The 13,855-nt window shown below is 41.5% G+C and overlaps 1 protein-coding gene and 1 pseudogene across 1 annotated transcript in view; one reads left to right on the plus strand and one right to left on the minus strand.

Annotated features, from left to right (window-relative positions):
• The window catches only part of LOC115113339 (serine/threonine-protein kinase 32C-like), a 91,979-nt gene extending 88,617 nt beyond the window's left edge, over positions 1-3,362 (minus strand). Inside the window, exon 1 of the mRNA XM_029640869.2 lies at positions 2,820-3,362. Coding sequence (XP_029496729.1) covers positions 2,820-2,898 — 79 coding nt within the window. The 5' untranslated portion in view covers positions 2,899-3,362. The remainder of the gene's footprint in view (positions 1-2,819) is intronic.
• Positions 3,363-9,997: 6,635 nt separating this feature from the next.
• LOC135565577 (uncharacterized) lies at positions 9,998-13,270 on the plus strand (annotated as a pseudogene).
• Positions 13,271-13,855: the final 585 nt, after the last annotated feature.

Consider the following 13,855-nt stretch of genomic DNA (forward strand, 5'->3'; position numbering starts at 1 on the left):
TCGACCATGAAGGACTGATTCACACAGTCTCCTCTGAACAGATGATGTTGAGATGTGTCTGTTACTTGAACTCTGCGAGGAATTTATTTGGGCTGCAATTTCTGAGGCTGGTAACTCGAATGAACTTATCCAGTGCAGCAGAGGTAACTCTGGGTTTTCCATTCCTGTGGCGGTCCTCATGAGAGACAGTTTCTCATAGCGCTTGATGGTTTTTGTTACTGCAGTTGTAGAAACGTTCAAAGTTCTTGAAATTTTCCGTATTGACTGATCTTCATTTTGTAAAGTAATGATTGACTGTCGTCCCTTTGCTTATTTGAGCTGGTCTGGGTCTTTTACCAAATAGGGCTATCTTCTGTATACCGCCCCTACCTTGTCACAACACAACCGATCGGCTCAAAAGCATTAAGGAAAAAAATTCCACAAATGTACTTTTAAGGCACACTTGATAATTGACATGCTTTCCATACCATACTACCTCATGAATCTGGTTGACAGAATGCCAAGAGTGTGCAAAGCTGTCATCAAGGCAAAGGGTGGCTATTTGAAGAATCTAAAATCTAAAATATATTTTAATTTGTTTAACACTTTTTTGGTTACTACATGATTCCATGTGTGTTATTTCATAGTTTTGATGTCTTCACTATTATTCTACAATGTAGAAAATAGTACAAATAAAGAAAAACCCTTGAATGAGTAGGTGTTCTAAAACTTTTGACCGGTAGTGTATTTGATTCCACTGATTCCGCTCCAGCCATTACCACAAGCCCGTCCTCCCCAATTAAGCCGTCACCAACCTCCTGTGATGGGGATGGTGATTATGATCATACATGGCATGCTCACTCTGGGTGAGGTGGAGTGGAGGCGGGGTTAGTTATTCATGTAACTAGTGATTCAGATACGGCAGTATGGTAAAGAATACGCAGCAATCACCCCGGCCCATAGAGATGATATAAGACTTAAAAACAGAACATACACCGAGTATACAAAACATTAGGAACACCTGCTCTCTCTATGACAGACTGACCATTTTAAAGCTATGATCCCTTTACAATGTCACCTGTTGAATCCACTTCAATCAGTGCATATCAATGGGAGGAGACAGGTTAAAGAAGGATTTTTAAGCCTTGATACAATTGAGACATGGATTGTGTACGTGTGCCATTCAGAGTGTGAACGGGCAAGACAAAAGCTTTAAGTGTCTTTGAACGGGGTATGGTAGTAGGTGCCAGACGCACCAGTTTGAGTGTGTCAAGACATGCAACGCTGCTGGGTTTTTCACACTCAACAGTTTCCCCGTGTGTATCAAGAATGGTCCACCACCCAAATAACATCCAGCCAACTCGACACAACTGTGGGAAGCATTGGAGTAAACATGGGCCGCTTTCGACACCTTGTAGAGTCCATCCCCCGACGAATTGAGGCTGTTCTGAGGGCAAAGGGATGGGTTCAACTCAATATTAGGAAGGTGTTCCTAATGTTTTGTATACTCAGTGTATGTTGTCTCCTCCCCATTTTTGCCATGCCAGCCTTGAGCCTCAAGGCTCCTCGTTAATCAAAAGTATAGGGGGAAAAACAATATCATAATGCCTGTCAAACTGCCGCCCTTTTCCCTCTGCAAATAGAACCACCTCTATAATTGTTTATTTGACAAACACAGATATACTGTACACAGCTCCACATAAAAAAAATTAACATTGACAAAAACAACAAAAATTGCACTGTTTGCAGGTCCACAGCTTCTCATTACACCTTTCATAACATTTACATCATTTTCACTGATGTCTGTTAATACATCAAAAGTACCATTTGAACTGTATGGACAAAATGTAGCTTCTAAATGGGTCACCCTTGTAGCTAAACACACACACACAAACAAACAAACAAGAACTCACATACACACAGGAACACACACAATCTCCATCCCCTCCTAATCATATGACCACAAGTCTGCAGTGAACTGACCTCATTTAGTTACAGTTTTTCACTGATTTAGTCAGTTCATCTGTCATTTCAGATTTGTTGGCAACAGTATAAAGGGGCATTGATGATTCAAAGCAAGGCATATTTGGTTCAGCTCGAATGGGCTTATTCTCCATCACAGTGACAGACATGAACGTGCATTACTTTCATGCATGCCACTAATCTTGTAAGAATTTTTCGATTAACACAATGACTCCACATACTCATATTTCATAATAGTTCCCCAAAGACAGCTGCATACAAACGAGGCATGTAAAGATGAAGTGAAGTGTGCAGGTATTGCATTCAGCAAACACATCCTGAGAAGTCTGAAGAATAGCAAGAAAAATTATCAAATAATGAGACATCTACATGAAATGCAATCCCCAGTAATTACACTGACTGGATGACACTGTAGCCACTTGATTGATCTCCAAAATGAATCAATTGCAACCAATATTTCAGTGTCCTGTGTCATCATCAAGAACAAAACATTGGTATAATTTGGCAAAAAAAAGTGTACATGTGAAATATGGTGTCAGTTGCTAGACTTTAGCCGAAATTCTACATTTGGTTTCACTGTCCATCAATCTAAAGTTGAACCCCACACCCCCGACATATGCTTTCATCTCTAGGCTGCAAGACCATGTATTTTGAGGAGGAATTTCCCCCCAAAATGATCGAGGTGACATCAATAGGAGTTCATCATCTATAGCCTAGGCAACATCGTGATGAAATTGCTTGATCCATTGAACGAACTTTGACAAAAAATGCAATTTAGTTGGCGCTACAATGTTGCGCTATAGTTCACTATCAACGCAAAAGAATAGCGATGCTTTCGTTTCTTTGTGTTTTCTTACCATCTTCCTTTTCATCGTAGACCGGTCTCTTAGAACTATTCGCGCCCATCCTCTTCTTCCACTTGCCCCAGTGAAACATTGATGCGTGAGCTCAGATAGCATTCCTCGCCACTTACAAAAAACTAGCTACAGCTCTGTATTGAACACGTCGAACAAATGCATCGCTCCGTTCTCGGTTATTATTTGTCGATGATTTTCTCTCATTAACGCACCGCGACTTTGTCTCGCTAAACCAATGAAGACGAGCGATTAGATCGGAGAGAGAGTCTCAATACTGTATTTCAAAGAAAAACACTCGGCTTGCCTATTTTTCTATTCCGTCCTCAACTGATTTAGCTATGTTCGCGGAGCTGTGTGTGACACTTCGCCTCTAGTCGTCGTAGCTTGAGTCTCTGTCATGGATGTCAAGAACCATGCCTTTATGCAGGTCTCGTGTTATAATGTAAGACCATTTTCAATATTACAGGAAGTTCTGCTGTATATTAAACAACTGGATTCAGTCGTTGCAAAAATGCGAATCTAATTCAGAGATTATTGGCGCCAGATCATTGAAAAAGGGGTTAATGCTGCGTTCATAACCAAGTGGGAAGGTGGTAATTACCAGCTGTGAAGTCGTAAATTTTACATGTACATTTCATGTAAATTAGTGATGTGCAGTTCGAGAGCAATTTGTTTGTTTTTTCAATTACTCATATTACTGATTCGAGAATTATGATTTGTATTTCTGAGTGACTCGTTCATTTTAGTCGTCATTTGATCTACTAGGCGCAATGAGTTGTACAGAAAGATTGATACACGCTCCTCCGGCTCAGTGTCACCAGAGATGTGCTCTGACCTATGTCTCCAACCAACATACACTGAGCATAGCAAATATTAGTAACACCTTTCTAATATTTAGTTGAATTCGTCGGGGCATGGACTCTACAAGGTTCAAAAGCATTCCACAGGGATACTGGCCCATTTGACTCTAACGCTTCCCACAGTTCCGTCAAGTTGGCTAGATTTCGTTTGGGTGGTGGACCATTCTTGATACACGTTGGAAACTGTTGGCCATGAAAAACCCAGCCATGATGCAGTTCTTGACACAAACTGGTGCACCTGGCACCTATTACCATACCCTGTTCAAATGCACTTAAATATTTTGTCTTGTCCATTCACTCTCTGAATGGCACACATACACAATCCATGTCTCAATTGTCTCAAGGCTTAAAAATCCTTCTTTAACCTGTCTCCTCCCCTTCATCTAAACTGATTGAACTGGATTTAACAAGTGACATCAATAGCGGATCACAGCTTTCACCTGGATTCACCTGGTCAGTCGATGTCATGGAAAGAGCAGGTGTTTTTAATGTTTTGTATTCTCATTGTACAGTATATGGTCACAGGAAAATAGATCATGCTGCAGGCAACACGGCAAAGAAAGATATGCCTAGAACTGATCATTGATCGCATGGTGCAAGAATTACTTTGATTAATGGATTATTGAATGTTATGATGGACACAACATTATAGAACCAAAATATACAAAGCCTCTGCTCAACAAACTCGAACTCCAGAACGAATCATGAACTATATTGTGCTTATTACCCTCCCGGCAGTCAAGCAATGCCTTCTGCCAAGAGTTGCTCACGATCTAATCCGGTTGCGGCCACAACTAAACCTCTTTTCAGATGTATCAAGAAATACAATTATTTGTATGCCTAGCAAAAAAATAAAATAATGTTTAAGCACACTTTTACAAGTCTCAGTCACAAATGCTTCGATAAAAAGTCAGTAAAAAGAGCTGAACTTCCCATCACCATGGTAAATACCAGTTGGATGTATTCACGTGCTTTGAACTCGTTAAGAAACGCCAATTGGCTAATAGCCAACAAGCTGCTTCAACCATAAACTAGAAGTATAGCTATCATGCTTGTAAACCAATTATAGTGTTCAGAAACCATATGAAGTTGCAGTGATGGGACAAGACTGTAACAACCAATTGGATATCACGTAATTGGGGAGAAAAGGGGGGGAGAAAAAGAAAAAAACACGAATAAATAATGTTTTGTCGTTACATTTAACTGCCAAAAATTGTGTTATCTAGGTCATTTCCTTAGTTGTAGGTGACGTCTGAGGTCAGCATGTGGGAGAACTCAGGGATGATAGACGAGTTTCCGACGAGAGTTGTAGGGATGTTCAAGTGGAATTTTCCCAGTTGTATGTGGTAAATAGCACCTTCCCACATGGTTATGAATGCAGCATAACACGTTACTTCCTTGACCTTATGCTGCATTCATAGCGAAGTGGGAATGCGGTATTTACAACATACGACGGAAAATCCACTTGAATGTATAATTACTAGTGGGAATCTCATCTCTATCTTCCCTGAGCTCCGACTTCTCACACATGCTGACCTCTGACGTCCCCTACTAAGGAAATTACCTCGACAACAGCTTTTTCAGCAGTTAAATTAAACAACAAAACATTATCTATATAAGCAGTGTAGTAATGTGGTTTTTGAAAACGAAAATGTGTTTACAAGCATGATAGCTGTAATTTTTGTTTATGTTTGATGCAGCTTGTTGGGGGCGGCAGGGTAGCCTAGTGGCTGACAAGGTACAAATCTGTCGTTCTGCCCCTGAACAGGCAGTTAACCCACTGTTCCTAGGCCGTCATTGAAAATAAGAATTTGTTCTTAACTGACTTGCCTAGTTAAATAAATGTAAAAAAGAAAAAATATTAGCCAATCGTCTTTTCTCAACGATTTCAAAGATGAATGCATCCAACTGATATTTCCGACTTATCAACTGGTAATTAACACCTTCCCACTTTGGTATGAACACAGCATTAGAATAGGCCACATCAATGAATAGATGTGAGATTACACATAATGCTTCATCATGGCATACATTGGGAATGGGATAGGCCAGGAAAAAATATATATATAACTTAAAATAGAATATGATAGAAAGGCATGCTATGGTTGGAATTGGATATCTAGATTTCTTAATTGAATAGAATAGAAAACCCATAAGGATATTGCTTTGCAACAAAGTAGGCTTCATATAGCATGCAGATAACATATTCACAAGATATCATATCAGATCATACAACATCACAAGACATAATGACCAGACAGACATAACAACACAGTAGTTGACATGGGTAAGGTTTTTAAACGGGTCAACACTTGTAAGGCCGCAGGGCCAGATGATATTCCAGGGTGTGTCCTCTGGGCATGTGAAGACCAGCTGGCAGGCGTCTTTACTGACATTTTCAACCTATCCTTGTCCCAGTCAGTAATCCCCACATGTTTAAAGCTGACTACCATCATTCCTGTTCCCAAAAACTCTAAGGCATCCTGTCACATCGCATCCGCCCTGTAGCACCCATATCTGTAATCATTAAGTGCTTTGAATGGCTGGTTATGGCACACGTCAACTCCTTCATCCAAGACATACTGGACCCATTCCAATTTGCATACCGCCCCAACAGATCCACAGACGACGCAATCTCAATTGCACGCCACATGCCCTCTACCATCTAGAAAATAGGAAGGAATACGTATGTGAGGAAGCTGTTCATTGACTACAGCTCAGTGTTAAACACAATAGTGCTCTCCAAGATCCTCATCAAGCTCGGGAACCTGGGACTGAACCCCTCCCTCTGCAACTGGTTCCTGGACTTCCTGATAGGTCAACCCCCAGTTGGTAAGAGTAGGCAACAACACCTCTGCCATGCGTACCCTCAACACGGAGGCCCCCCAGGGAGATGGCCTTAGCCCTGTCCTGTATTCTCTGTTCACCAATGGCTGTGTGGCCACGAACGACTCCAACTCTATCATTAAGTTTGTTGATGACACGATGGTAGTAGGCCTAATCAGCCTACAGGGAGGAGGTCAGAGACCTGGCAGTGTGGTGCCAGGACAACAACCTCTCCCTCAACGACAGCAAAACCAAGGAGCTGATCGTGGACTAGTTTCAAGTTTCAAAGTTGAATTGCCACGTGCACAGGATACAACAAGAGTAAAACAGTATAGTGGAATTGTTACGGAGCTGTTTGCCAACAATGCAGTGAAAATAATAATATACAGTTGAAGTCGGAGGTTTACATACACCTTAGCCAACTACATTTAAACTCAGTTTTTCACAATTCCTGACATTTAATCCTAGTAAAAATTCCCTGTTTTAGGTCAGTTAGGATCACCACTTTATTTAAGAATGTGAAATGTCAGAATAATAGTAGAGAGAATTATTCTTTTCAGTTTTTATTTCTTTCATCACATTCCCAGTGGGTCAGAAGTTTACATACACTCAATTAGTATTTGGTAGCATTGCCTTTAAATAGTTTAACTTGGGTCAAACGTTTCGGGTATCCTTCCACAAGCTTCCCACAATAAGTTGGGTGAATTTTGGCCCATTCCTCCTGACAGAGCTGGTGTAACTGAGTCAGGTTTGTAGGCCTCCTTGCTCACACACGTTTTTTCAGTTCTGGCCACAATTGAGGTGAGGGCTTTGTGATGGCCACTCCAATACCTTGACTTTGTTGTCCTTAAGCCATTTTGCCACGACTTTGGAAGTATGCTTGGGGTCACTGTCCATTTGGAAGACCCATTTGCGACCAAGCTTTAACTTCCTGACTGATGTTGCTTCAATATATCCACATAATTCTCCTGCCTCATGATGCCATCTATTTTGTGAAGTACACCAGTCCCTCCTGCAGCAAAGCACCCCCACAACATGATGCTGCCACCCCTGTGCTTCACGGTTGGGATGGTGTTCTTTGGCTTGCAAGTTTGAAGGTAGGTCTTGAAATACATCCACAGGTACACCTCCAATTGACTCAAATGATGACAATTAGCCTATCAGAAGCTTCTAAAGCCATGACATCATTTTCTGGAATTTTCCAAGCTGTTTAAAGGCACAGTCAACTTAGTGTATGTAAACCTCTGACCCACTGGAATTGTGATACAGTGAATTATAAGTGAAACAATCTGTCTGAAACAAATGTTGAAAAAATTACCTGTGTCATGCACAAAGTAGATGTCCTAACCGACTTGCCAAAAAAATAGTTTGTTAACAGGAAATTTGTGGAGTGGTTGAAAAACAACTTTTAATGACTCCAACCTAAGTGTATGTAAACTTCCGACTTCAACTGTAGATAATAATAGAAAATGTCATTTTAAAAAGTAATTTTAATGAAACCTACATGAAACTGGGGCAGGTGCACATTCACATCAAGATTCTCTGTGTCCATATCACTGAGGACTTAACATGGTCCTCTCACACCAGCACAGTTGTGAAGAAGGTATTGCAGAGCATCTTCTCCCTCAGGAGGCTGAAACGATTTGTCATGGCCCCTCAGATCCTTAGGACATTTTACAGCTGTACCATCGAGAGTATCCTGACTGGTTGTATCACCGTCTGGTATGGAAACTACAGTGCACTCGACCGGAAGGCCCTACAGAGGATGGTGTGGACGGCCCAGCGCATCACTGGGGGTGAGCTCCCAGCCATCCAGGACAGAGATGCCAGGCGGTGTCTATTCAGAAAAATTGCCAAAAACTCCAGCCACCTGAGACATGGACTGTTCTCCATGCTCCCGTCCGGCAGACAGTACAGGTGAATCAATGCTCAGACTATCAGACTTCTAAACACCTTCTATCCCTTGGACATAAGACAGTTAAATGGTTAACAACTACTGCTCCCCCTCACACCTACACTGCTGCTAAAATTATTATTGATTAGATGTATTACTACCACTACGCTGCTGTTCATTGATTATTGATTGCCATTACCATTAGTATCTATCTATTTATCCTGCTACTGGTCACTACCCACTGGGCACCCAGTGGTTGAATCCATATTGTTTCCACATCATTTCAATTAAATTTTGTTGATCCACTGTGGAATAGACATTGAATTGATGTCTGTGCTCAGTGGGAATTACCAAAGAGTTTCTAAACCCATAGCCTCAACATTTCGAGACTTCCGGGAATGCTTGCTAAGCAGACCAGGCTTGAGATCACAGATATAATAATGAGACAGATATTCAGGATGTATAAATGTGAAGCATCCGCTTGGCGTTTCCACAAGCCCAGTGGCCTGCAGTAGGAGAAGATGGAACGAGATGGATTTTGGCCGACATTCTGCTAATTTTCTCATCAATGATACATTTGATCTCAATTTAGTTTTCTTTTCCCAAAACTAGAACTACATTTTATTATTTTACCTTTATTTAACTAGGGAAGTCAGTTAATAAGAACAAATTCTTATTTACAATGACGGCCTACTCCGGCAAAACCCAGACGACGCTGGGCCAATTGTGCACTGCCCTCTATGACTCAATTGTTCCCATTAAATAAAAAAAATCATAATAAAATCATTTGTTCCCATTTGAAACTCCTGTGGTCTATCTTGGTTTAGTTATAAAGGTCTTTGCTGGGGTTTAGGGTTAGAGAAGTCAATGAGAGAAGTGAAACATTCTTCCTTAGTTGTTCATTTTCTCAAAATATGAAGGAAGGCACAACCTAGACTCGAGCCAATGTCTTAGGTAGTTGAACATGTTACTTGTTTTAATTTTCGTCAAAAACAACTTTATATCGAGGGCGTAACTTTGATTTGACGGCCTGTACATGCGCAGTTTGGCGCGAGACGACCGTTAGACCCGATGACGCGTTTCTGCGCATGAGCTTAGCCAGCCAACATGAGCCAACATCGTTTACAAGCGTGATCTGGGATTTCTATTGGAGAAGCAGTTTCTGCCCTACTCTCTTAGTGTAGTCTTTGGTAATAGCATTTTTAAAAATAACTAACAAGATAGAAGAGAGCCTGTCGTTTCCAATGGGGCAAATTAATCATAGTTGGCAGAACAAGCGGCAGGGTAGCCTAGTGGTTAGAGCGTTGGACTAATGACCGAAAGGACTAGTAACCGAAAGGTTGCAAGTGCGAATCCCCGAGCTGACAATATACAAATCTGTCGTCGATAGTTTGTACACATTCATTGCTCCCAAAGGGCCAGGGAATTAATTGGACTATCATTGTATTTTACTGGAAGATTAGTTCATGACTGACATGTTTTTTTTATTGTTTCTCCCTCTAGCCATCATCAGCATTGACAATCTGATTGCAAGATTACACTTTAATAATGGGCTGAAGGTTTACTAACCAACCAAAGGATATAACAGCACAGCAACAATGTCTTCCTTAGAACCGGAAATTACTAACCTTAATTTAAGCCTAGATTGTGCTGATACTACTGTTAAAACAGAGACCCCCGCACATTCTCTCAGAGTGTGTTGGACATATGCATGTCACTGAATATGTCACATCTGACACCCTATATTTAAGCATAAGAAACTGAAAATATGTTGTGGATTGCATTTTGAAGAATACTAAGTTAAAAGTAGGTCAAGCAGGTGATTCTGATGCTCTCGCTTTCAAGAATAGTCTTTGTTATTCGTAGCTGACTTTATTCTCTATCTTCCTGTTGTCTTTAAGAATTTGTATCTTGAAGGTAATGAAATATCCAGTCTTCCGGATACCCTGTTCATCAGTTTGTCAAACTCGGTGTGGTCAGATCTCTGAAATAATCAAATCACATCCTTTCCTGTGGAAATTATTCTGCACAGGTATTATAGGCTAGTTTGTATAGGCCTTTCAGTCAAAATATTTGTCTGTAGATTGTGGATGTGCTGTGGAATCGAATGGATTAATTTATTTATTGGTTGATGCAGATGTCTGAAAATGTTAGAAAGGAATCCAATCACAGAGCTTCCACTGAAATTGGGTTAGTTGAACTTTGTCACCTTTATCAGTTTTTCCCCGTTGTCCTTTAAACAAGAACATCACTGCATTGCATCAACAGTCTTCACTGACTTTGACGGTATTTTGGGATATGTCCCTCTCAGGATGCTTGGACTTCATTTCCTTTACTTGAAGAGTGGGGTGTGAGTGTGACATGATGTTTTTCCCCAGCTTATTCTTCAGTAACTCATCTCCAGCTATTTCTGACATATGCGTTTGTATTTCTCAGGTAACGCGATTACTCTCAAGGCCCTGAGTCTGAGGCATTGCCCTGTCACATTTCCGCCTCAAGAGGTTGTGCAGCAGGGCCTCCACTGCATCGGTTAGCGTGCAGAACTCTCTTCCAGGTGAATGGTAACAATAACTGTAGTGTCACCTGATTAAGTTGGACAATGCGACAGTGGTCTGCACCCTTCTGAACACGTCCACCGCCGTCTGTTATTATGCATAAGAAAAGAAGGATGGCCACCAAAATAGCTCCTTGCCCTGGTTCCACCTCAGCGGTGTGACTCTGTTTCCTTTTTAGACGGCGTGTGCAGCAGGCAGACTTTATGTGCAGCTCTACACATTCATATTTTTAGCCAGATGAAAATTATCGATAACCCATGTGCTTCTAACAGAGGCACTTTGACATCAACCACTGGCTAGTAGTGCCTATGGCTAATCAGCATGACTAGCCAAGTCACCCCACAGCACAAAGCCTACACCTAGAACAAAGGTGCCTTGTATCTTTATATAATTATGTTATTAAAAAAAGAGGTTCAAGGCTCACTGTCTCTGGAAAAGTCATTTAGTCTTGATGGATATTATTTTGTCACTACCAGGGCAATATGCTGGCATTCAGATCATGTCATACCAGATTTCATCATGTTATTTAATGGATGAGAGGACATGCTTACTATAGGCTCATTACAGTTTTGTCTTTTCATCAGGCATTCACACCAACCATTTTACACTGAAACATTTATTTCAGCATTGATGCAAAGGATCCACCTTGGTCAAGAGTTCAAATGAAAAGAGGACAATTGTTGCATAATTGTTTGCATAGGAAGTGACTGAAATGTATTATTTTGCTGCCATAATAGTTTTCATGGAAAGTTCTTAATGTTTTGGTTGCAGACATGGTGGAGAAGCTACAGTTGACAGAGCTTGTGAAGTCCAGTTTGGACCTCTGTGAAGAGGTGGTGTGTGAAGACGAGCAGCAGAGGTTCAGAGAACCTGTCCAAATGGACAGAGCTGAGTTTGGCTATGGTCTCCCTCTTTCACGCCTCCCTAGAGCAGCAGAGGGCTGACACACCCCCTGCCCGTCATGAAAAGGTAAAAGTCAAAAAGGTTAATCGTCTCTTATGGGAGAAATGACAGGCGTCTGGTAACTGCAGATCTAGGGGGAGGACTCAGTAGTTTAGTGTCCTCTCCGGAACTGGTTAACCAGATTGACCACTATGTTCAGTGCAGTGGTCAGTATGGGTTACGAGGAAAGCAATGATGGGTGAAAGCAATATGTTGGATGCCTTCTCTGGGGAATTCAATGCAGTGAAGGAAAGGAGACAAGGAGAGGGAGCCATTCTAGACTAATAGGCTATAGAGGTGGAAAATACAGCATGGACAGTGTAAGTATTTTTATGACAGTCTTTGAGGAGAAGGCCTAGCGATAAATTCGCCCAGGCTCTGCAGGGACACGGTCCTTCTGAGAGCAATAAAAAATGAAACATTTTCTTTCGATTCATTTATTTGTCAGAAAGAGATTACCAGTGGAAATATATTTCCAGAGCTCCCTCCGTTTGACATGCAGTACTGGAAGAGGTCAGAGGGAGAGAAGACTGGCTGCAATGAACAAAGTAGGAAGAAAGTTATTACTGTTTGATTTTACAGATCCCAAGCAGAAGTATCTCACATCAGTTTACCTCCTTTGACTCCCTACTGCTTTTGTGGCCTTTCAAATCATGTGAATTACTTACAGCAGTTGAGGCTGGTGGAAGGAGGTATAGGATGGGCTCATTGGAATGGTGTAAATGGAACAGAGTCAAACAAGTGGTTTCCATATGTTTGATACCGTTCCATTTATTCCATTCCAGTCATTACAATGAGCCCGTCCTCCTACAGTTCTTCCCACCAGCCTCCACTGACATACCGTATATAGTTGCCTGCCAACTATGTAATACCACGGGTGCGAGAGAACTTTCACTCTCCTTGCAGTTTCAGAAAGCAGGGGTGTATTGTGTCAAATTGGTGTTTGATGAAATCCTAGAAAGGGAGGGATCAATATTATGTGCCGCAAAAAGCCAATGACAATGCCAATAAGGGGTAGGTAAAGAAATGCAGAAAGATCTAAGAGCAGCTTATCCACAACCATAACCTAAACAAGATTAAACTGACCTTAGATCAGTGTTTATAGGGTACTTGAATCCTCACTGTGCTTTGTATGGCCCCTGCCTTTCTTTGTCCCTTAGAGACCAAGAGCTCCTCAAGAAATGACATACTCATGCTAGGACCATGCAGGAGAGGAACATCTTAGAGCACAAGCAAGAAAGGTGTGAGAGACATATGAGAGGGGAGGTATGCCTGTTGTGTATGTCTGCTTTCACTACATTATAATTTTGTAATCCACTATTTTTTTTCACATACCTGAAGTGCACTTCTCAACCAGAAGAGGGCAACATAACACCCCCCACACACACACACAGTCAGAAACATACAAACACAGCAGCAGACTAGTACATTAGCAAGTGTAACATCATTATGAACATTAGGTCCCACTCCCCCTACTTCAGTACGAATCACAACGTACCAGAACCAGGGTATTGTGATGCCCTGTCACTCGACAAAGATGTTCTATGGGGTTGAGATCTGGAGACTGGCTAGGCCACTCCAGGACCTTGAAATGCTTCTTACGAAGCCACTCCTTCGTTGTCCGGGCGGTGTGTTTGGGATCATTGTCATGGTGAAAGACCCAGCCACGTTTCATCTTCAATGCCCTTGCTGATGGAAGGAGGTTTTCACTCAAAATCTCACGATACATGGCTCCATTCATTCTTTCCTTTACACGGATCAGTCGTCCTGGTCCCTTTGCAGAAAAACAGCCCCAAAGCATGATGTTTTCACCCCCATGCTTCACAGTAGGTATGGTGTTCTTTGGATGCAACTCAGCATTCTTTGTCCTCCAAACACGACGAGTTGAGTTTTTACCAAAAAGTTATATTTTGGTTTCATCTGACCATATGACATTCTCCCAATCTTCTTCTGGATCAT

Source organism: Oncorhynchus nerka, linkage group LG28, assembly GCF_034236695.1.
Source record: "Oncorhynchus nerka isolate Pitt River linkage group LG28, Oner_Uvic_2.0, whole genome shotgun sequence".
NCBI lineage: Eukaryota > Metazoa > Chordata > Actinopteri > Salmoniformes > Salmonidae > Oncorhynchus > Oncorhynchus nerka.